The sequence below is a fragment of the Solanum pennellii genome, chromosome 3 (genome assembly GCF_001406875.1).
Source record: "Solanum pennellii chromosome 3, SPENNV200".
NCBI lineage: Eukaryota > Viridiplantae > Streptophyta > Magnoliopsida > Solanales > Solanaceae > Solanum > Solanum pennellii.
The window spans coordinates 33,498,819-33,507,076 of NC_028639.1; the positions used below are offsets into that span (position 1 = coordinate 33,498,819).

The 8,258-nt window shown below is 28.7% G+C and overlaps 1 protein-coding gene across 1 annotated transcript; it reads left to right on the forward strand.

The window, feature by feature from the left end:
* Positions 1–949: 949 nt before the first annotated feature.
* Positions 950–1,828, forward strand: LOC107013900. Its single transcript, XM_015213777.2, has one exon. It carries the CDS (start codon positions 1,090–1,092, stop codon positions 1,552–1,554), a length of 465 nt encoding a protein of 154 aa, XP_015069263.1. The 5' UTR covers positions 950–1,089; the 3' UTR covers positions 1,555–1,828.
* The last annotated feature ends 6,430 nt before the right edge of the window (positions 1,829–8,258 follow it).

Consider the following 8,258-nt stretch of genomic DNA (forward strand, 5'->3'; position numbering starts at 1 on the left):
TTTCTTTTAGACTTGTGTAGGTTCCGAGGAGGACCCGTGTGGTTATTAACCTTCATCTTTCTATGAGGTTTTCAAAGGATCTACCGAGAGGTAATTGCTTGTCATCCCAACGGACACTCTTGTTCCTTATTTTTTGCTTTGTTCTATTCTAGAAACAAGGACATTGAGACTTCTATTTATTTTTTAAAATTTGTATTACCAAATCTCAGGTGCAGGATAGCTATTGGATGACCCATCTACTTGCCGGAGACTTGTTGAGACTCGTTTTTACCTGACTAATTATCGTCTAGATATTTCTTACACTTACAACATAGGAATGAATGATCAATCGATTTTTATAAGGACAAGCCAAGATCATCTCACTTAGAAGTTGCTTTTCGATTTCTATGATACATCAAAACCTCACCGGGAAGAGGTTGATTTTTGTCTACGTCATCTTAGTAGTTTGGACACGTGACAATCATATTCTAGCGGTGTTTATAAATTAACTTTTCGCACTTACGCTATTTTTGATTTATTTTCGCATTTCTTTCATATTTTTGGGTTTTAGATTGACTTGTCTTGGTGAGTTTAAACTAGTGTTATCACATTCATTTTGTGATCAGGATAAAAACAACATGTAATGTAATTTGTATAAAAAGAAATCACTTGTGGAATATGGAAAAAGGTGGTATTTCATTTTAAGTTGAAACTGATATTTGCTTGTGCTATTAGTTAAGTTCTTGGTCATTACAGCAAAACACTATGGTTAAAATTAGAACCTTTGCAAATCGCTAGTATAGATGTACATATTTGTATACTTTCTTCACAATACAAATCAAATTGGAGTAAATTCCATACAGTGATTTGCTTTATTCCACCAAACAAGGAGGTACAGTAGTTGTCTAAAGCTAGTATAAAACCCCCAAAAAACAAATGAAAGGAAGATATTAAAAAAATAAAATAAAACAAAAAGTGTTAGAAAAATTTGCAAGGTGGTTGACACTTTCTATAAATTACCTACTTAATAGTGATAAATTGGTAATGAAAGATCCTTCATATATCCCATTAGAACAAGCCACATTACACATCCAAAAATAAGAAAAAAAAATGGTTTGCTCCTCTCATCCAAAAACTTCCCTAAAATCATCATCTACTAGCATAAACTCTATGAAGCTTAAGAGCTTAGTACAATCCTTTATTTTCTCCCACATATATAGAGCTATAGCGAAAGCGAAATCATTATTATTACAAATTATGAAGAAGAAGAAGAATAATGTGAAGTTGTTTGTTGGTTCATTTAGGTTGCATTATAATTGGTGTTCTTCTCATGTGATGCCAGTGCCTGTTCCAACAGCATTTGATGTCTACTATGATTCTACATGGAATTCTATTATTTCTAGTGCTTGTGATGAGTCTGAACTCTCTGGCTATCTTCAATGGCTTGAAGAAAAGGACAATAATGATATTGATAAGCTTGCTGATATGTTCATTGCAAATTCACATGAAAGGTTTAGGTTGGAGAAAGTTGAATCTTATAGAAGATTTCAAGAAATGTTGGCTAGAAGTGTATGATCCAATATTATTTTGGTGGTGTTGTGTGTTTTCATAATTTTCTCATATTTTGGAGGGTGCATGAATTTTTTTTACTTTGTTTAAATTTAGAGAGTTAGGTCTTGTGGGATTATATTATAACCATAGAATATGGAGTAATGAGAAGGAAAATTTGTTGGCTAGATGGGGTTATGATAATTGTGCAATTCTTCTTATTGCAATATGTTTATACCTTTGAGATCTGAAATTTATTACAATCCTTCTACTATATCAACAATTTCAATCAATTTTTATTTGAAGTTACCTTATATTGTTGAAATAATTATAGAGATGATTGGAAATTTGTCAATTTTATGAAAGAAAAAAATGCATATAAATCTCTATTTTTTGATTCATGACATATAAAGAAATGAAGGTAATTTTCATTGGATTTTGATTCATTAAAATTTCATTGATGTTGAGTCTATTTGTTGGATAGGACTTGCTTAGTATAATTTACATCGTATATATGATTTGAAATTTATTTGACATCCTATGCTCATCCAAAAATCAAAGATCGTACTTATTATCGCTTTTCTTCGAGTTTTTAAAAATAATAATTTTATATGAGTGAATGTATTACAGTTTTCGTTATATCCACATATTTTAAGGATAGTGATATTTGGGTTTATCGCTTTGCCGTTGTGGGGTTTAAGTTTCTTTCACTTTTGTTTCTATCCTGTGGACCAAGCTTTTGATACTTTTGAGATTTAGACTGTTGATAAAAATAAGGAAAATGCATTAAGATATGTTGTTAAATGATTATTATTTATTTTTATTCTAATATTTAACACTCAATTGTAAGATAAAAAATTCCTAATATTTAGTACTTTTTAACTATCCTTTTCTTAAATCTTTCTTATTTGAACTATATATGTTGAGAATTCATCACTAATTTTTTGATAGATTAGATGAGAGAGGGGTTTGGGCAGTTTAAAAATTGGAATTTGAAATAGGGAAAAAGTAAAAGAGATGCATGACCCTTTTATTTGAGTAGTTAACTCATACAAACAAATCAACATGAATTAATTGTTTCAAATTTCAATGATAAAATGAAAAAGCAAACACCTTTACTCCATAACTTATAAATTAGCTCTTTCTTTTTTGGCCAAAAGTTTTTATTAATCATTTCGTTCATTTTTACTAATCATTTTTAAATTTGATATTCCTTTTGTTCCTAATTACTTATCCACTTTAAATTAACATACATATTAAAAAAATAATTATTGATATAATGAGTTTATCATTTTATTCTATTAATTATGAAGTGAATGAATTAAAAATTTAAGATTTAAAGAAGTACATTTTTTAAAGTAATTAAATGAGGATATAATAGGTAAAAAAAATGTTCTTTTTTTATTTGTCAAAATGAACAAGTAATTAGGGACAAGTATAAAAGAAAAATGGACAAGTAATTATTAGGGACAGAGAGAGTATAATTTTTTTTTAAAAAAAATTGACATAATTATTTTATCAAACTATCCCTACTAATTTATGTTTTAGTATTCTCTCCGTTTGAATTTACTTGTTAAATATTTCCTAATTTAATTTCTCTTGTTAGTTGTCATTTTTGATAAAATAAAGAAAAAGATAATTTTTTTCAATTATATCCTCAATTTATTAACGTTGAATTAATGAGTAAATATATTTGTGATCCCATCAATTAATATAGGTGAATTAGTAAACTCAATATATCAAAATTATTATTTCTTAATAGATATGTCAACTGCCAAGTAAATCCTAACAAAGGGAGTGTTAGATCTTGAAAAATAATTTGGAAAATAAATAATTACTATTATGGGTAAAACATGAAAAAAGAAAATAATTATGTATCTTTTTATTTTAATTAAGTAAAAAAAATTAATAAAAATAATATATTTTAGTAATAGTGGATAATAAGTAAGGTGAAGGGGTTTCCAACATGTCCTGTCATTTTACACTTGTTTGGATGTGTGTTTTGTTTATAGAGAAATAGTTTACTAGAAAAAACAAAGGGGCAAAAAGGCTTGATTTTAGCTGAAATCTGATCACAAGCAATAGCTGTTTGGATATTAAAATTACATTAATAACGGCGAAGATTCAGCCTTGTTTACCTCTTCGAGTTGCTCACTCTTTGATTCCCCAAAACCCCGCCAGACTTGGCCTTTGTTTTCTTTCTTTCTTTTTGGATTTGGAATCAAACTTATAATATACGCATAATATATAAATACGTTATTTAATTTTGTTTAGTTGGTGTTTATGTCTTCAATTTTGAGTGTGTATAAAATTGAACAAGTAGATATAAATGTTTTTGTGATATAATACTTGTAGGACATAAAATTGTCAGGTAAGATGTCACGTAGGATGAATGTATCTATCTATTCAATTTTATATAAGTTTAAGTGTCGACTTGTGCACAATCAAGTTGAAGGGCAAAAATAAAATCGAAGTAAAGTTGAAGGTCATATTTGTATATTTTTAACTTACAGTAATCAGAAACAATTCGTGCATTTCTTTCCGATTACCAAACTTATTTATTATAATAATTATCTTTTAGGTGAGTTGATCGATGTACCTAGAAGTGGAACCACATGGTTTAGTGAGGACGTACGTGCACCCGTCAACTTCGAAAAAAATCATGTGTATACATATATATCTATCTTAAAAAACTAGCAGAAAGTAGGATATACTTAACAGTACACCAATAAATAACATAGAAGTGCCCCTGTGCAGTTGATACAAGCTAGCAGGGGCAGACTCACTAGATATGTAGAAATTAAGCAGTATCTTTATAAATTTAACATAGAGCACCAAATGAATATATGATCTGATTGATACACTGACTTTTGGGTGGGTGCTTAAGACTCTTTTAGTGTTGTTGAGCTTGAGTTCGAATTTCATTGTTAAAATATCATTTATATTTTTGATTCCGCAACTTTTAGAGCACCTACAACTTTATAATCGTAGATCTACCATTGCAAGCTAGTGAAATCACCTACAAGATCAGGGTTTGGACCGAGTTAGCACCTAATTCATTTTTTAATTTTAAGTTTAGCTTAAAACTTATATTAGTACACCCAAAATTTTCAAAACCTGAATTTGCCTCTTGATTTTTCTTGCTAGTTTAAAGAAGTTAAAACTCTTTTTCTTCTTTTATATGTTTGCTTTTGTTTCATCAATTTTGGTCCTTTGAATGGGAGAGCATATTAATAAACAAGTCACGACTTGCTTTTCCAGTATGTCTGTTGTATAGAAGACCAAGTAGCAAGAACCGGACCTGTCATGGACCTCTTTTACCCAAATGACCCCTTTTTTCTTATCTTTTAATTTCCATTTAAATTACTTCAAAAATTTATAGCGGGCACCAAGTAGGAAAAATGCTTCATGGAACATGTTTGGTGAGTCTACTTTTACTATAAATTAATTTGCAATTTTGTAGTCACCTTCCATGGTGTGTTAGTGTGTTTAGCAATTAGATTACTACTATTTATTCACATAAAAAAAAGTAAGAATCCATTTGGAAAGTCACATGTTAATTAAAATGAGTGTAAGTACTAGGAAATTACGTTGACTTGTACATATGTACTTCTTGGTTGCACAAGTGCAATCATAAGTTATATTGAATTTTTAAAATCAAGGTTAATTATCTAAATTAAAATTTATATTGAACGAATAAGGGTCTTTATAAATGATACTAAATCTATAAGATATAAGTTATCTTTTAAAAATATATTAATTATAAACCTATATTCTTAACTAATATTATATAAAAAAATAATTTATATTTTTAAAAAATTAGTATATTTTAATTAACTAATTATATTATGGTTGTGCACTATTTTGATTAACCCAAAAAATAAAATTAGACGAAACCGAATTGTAATTTGGATTGGTTTTTTGGATTTTTTTATTTGGTTTTGGATTTATAAGTTACTTTGTTTGGTTTTTTGGTTTGATTTCGAATTTAGAAAAATGAAAATCGAAAAACAAAAGAAACCCGAATTATATATATAGATTAATAGTTACACATATAACATTTAGGTTTACAATATAGGATACTAGTAGTTCAGTATTACTATAATATTTAGGCCCATATCAAATTACTGTCATTCTATTTCACTAAACGTTAGGCATTAGATTTTACATTATAACTATAAATATCACATATTACTTACACTTTCGTAAAAAAAACTAGCAAAACTAAGACATGAGCTGAATTGTTGGTTCAACCTCGATGCGATTTGTGTTTAGTGATAGTACTTTAGAGTTTAGAGTTAGTTTCATTAGAATTATCTATTGATAATATTGCGTTTTAATGTTTTACTCGTGATTATATTGGATAGGATATTTAAGAAATTCAATATTAGTACTTTTCCTTATATGAATTTTATTTTTTGAGCATGCAAATACAACTTTGATTATGTAACTAATTAGTTATGAAATAAGTTATAATCGAATAGTAAAACAAAAAAAAACCAAACTGAAAAGAAAAAACCTAACTGAATCAACTTTTTTGGTTCGGATTGGGTTATACTTTTTCAAAATCGAAAACTGAAAAACCTAAAACGAATAACACAAAACCGAATCGAAAAATCGAATGCACACCCCTAAATTATATACACAAAACTATAAAATTTCTATGAACATTATGCAATGTATGTTTGACAAAAAGAAAAATATTATAAATATAATATCATAAAATTTATTAAAATATTTGACAAAAATAATAATCTATCAAGTCTAACTAAAAAAAAATAAACAACTTGCAATATAAGATAATGACAAGTCATAATTCATAACATTGGTAAAATAGATAATTCACTAGTTTAAATGCTTATTGAACAAAAAACACTAATTCACTCATAAAAAGTACTAACTATGTTCGGACACCAACATGCACTACAATTTATATTACATATCATCAACTAAGAAAAGTCTAACTCTAAGTAAATCATAACCTACCTCAACCTACGAAATGAAAGTTAACATGCTAAATTATAGAAAACTTCCTTTTCTCAACACCATTGAACACTCAGGACTTCAAAGTATAACCATACATAATCATCTATTTTCTCAAGCGAAGGTCTTGGATATTCAAACTCATCTAATTCTACCTATTTAAAAGGTCTAACAAATTATTAATAAGTTATTTCATCTAATTAGGGGCTTTCATGATCAATTCAATCTCATTCATAAAATTTCAGCTCCATTAACCTCTCTTGAGAAGTTCATAAATTCAAAAACTGTATTTTATAGGGTTTCTAGTTTCTCCAAATATTATAAATAAAGGCTAGCTAGGTTCATCATTTCATGCTAGAAGATATAATTTAATAAATTAGAAATGAAATCTTGTATGATTGTACCCTCTTTATATTATATCCTAGTAGTAAAATAACCCCAAAGTTCAACCCGTAAAGTCCCACGAATAGCTCACCCTTTGATTCCACAAAGAAAACGTACAAAAGGAAAAGATGAACAAAAACACTTACCTCAAGAGAGAAAAATTGTAATTGTTGAAAAAATCGTCCTTGAGGTTTTCTCTGATCAAATATTCCAAGTTATGACCGATTGTGGATGTGTAAACGACTTAAAACTATAGTAAACACCCACTTTACTATACCAAAGCTTCACAACTTCATTGCCTTAATATGGTGAGCAAAACCTCTGTTCACTATGGTGAAAAAGGATTCCCACTTTGTTTTTTTCTAAAAAATATATTTTGCCAATTCTTAATCCACGAGGACCAATATGAGAGCACTATAGACCAAAAAAATCATAATGATGGGAAAGATTGTTACATCAAATATCAATTAAACACATGTTCATCGCAAAAATCAAAAAGGAAAGATGAGAAGAAGATGAATGAAGGAAATATTATTAGACTCCACAAACAACTGATGATATCTTCTACGCATATATGATTCAATCTCCAAATATACATCCTCTATAGGATGGTTCTACCACTAGACCTTAACAGAAGTAGTAACTCTACGATAAACGCTCATAAAACAACACTGAGTTCCACTGAATGATATGATTACCATCACCATGAAACTATTTTAGCATATATATATATATATATATATATATATATAAATATATATATATATAATACACGTTGAATGCTTAACAAACCCTTAGGCATGTTGACTTCACGTATCAGGACACTACTTCCAGTTCAAGGGACAACAATCGTGAGTAGTAGTATAACCCAACCAAGGGTAAGGATCGTTTCCACATGGAGTGCTTTCGAGAATCAATAGCTAAGTATGAATAAGTTCAAGTCAATCATAGTTAAAAATATTTACGAATAAAAGCATAATTCAAGTTTGGGATGACACAAGTGTAATTAACAAGGGGGTTTTGATTGTAACTATCAAATACGACAAAAAACAATATGAGTAAACAAGTACAGAGACGGGATTTTTTGGATGTGAGTATGGGCTAAGGTAGACAACTCGGTAATTGCATGAATTTGTTGTAAATCAGTGACTAAGCTAGACTTTAGTGGGGATAAAATTTTTTTCGAACAATCTATCCCAAATCAAATTGGTTTCTCTCGAATACCAATAAACAACTAAGAACAACATTTGCTTTAGTCCATTGACTCTCTCGAGCTGAATGTGTGGAAAATGATTTAAGATTCACTCTCTCATGCTAAACCCATGACAACCCAATATCCACATACCATCAATTTAGTAATCTTG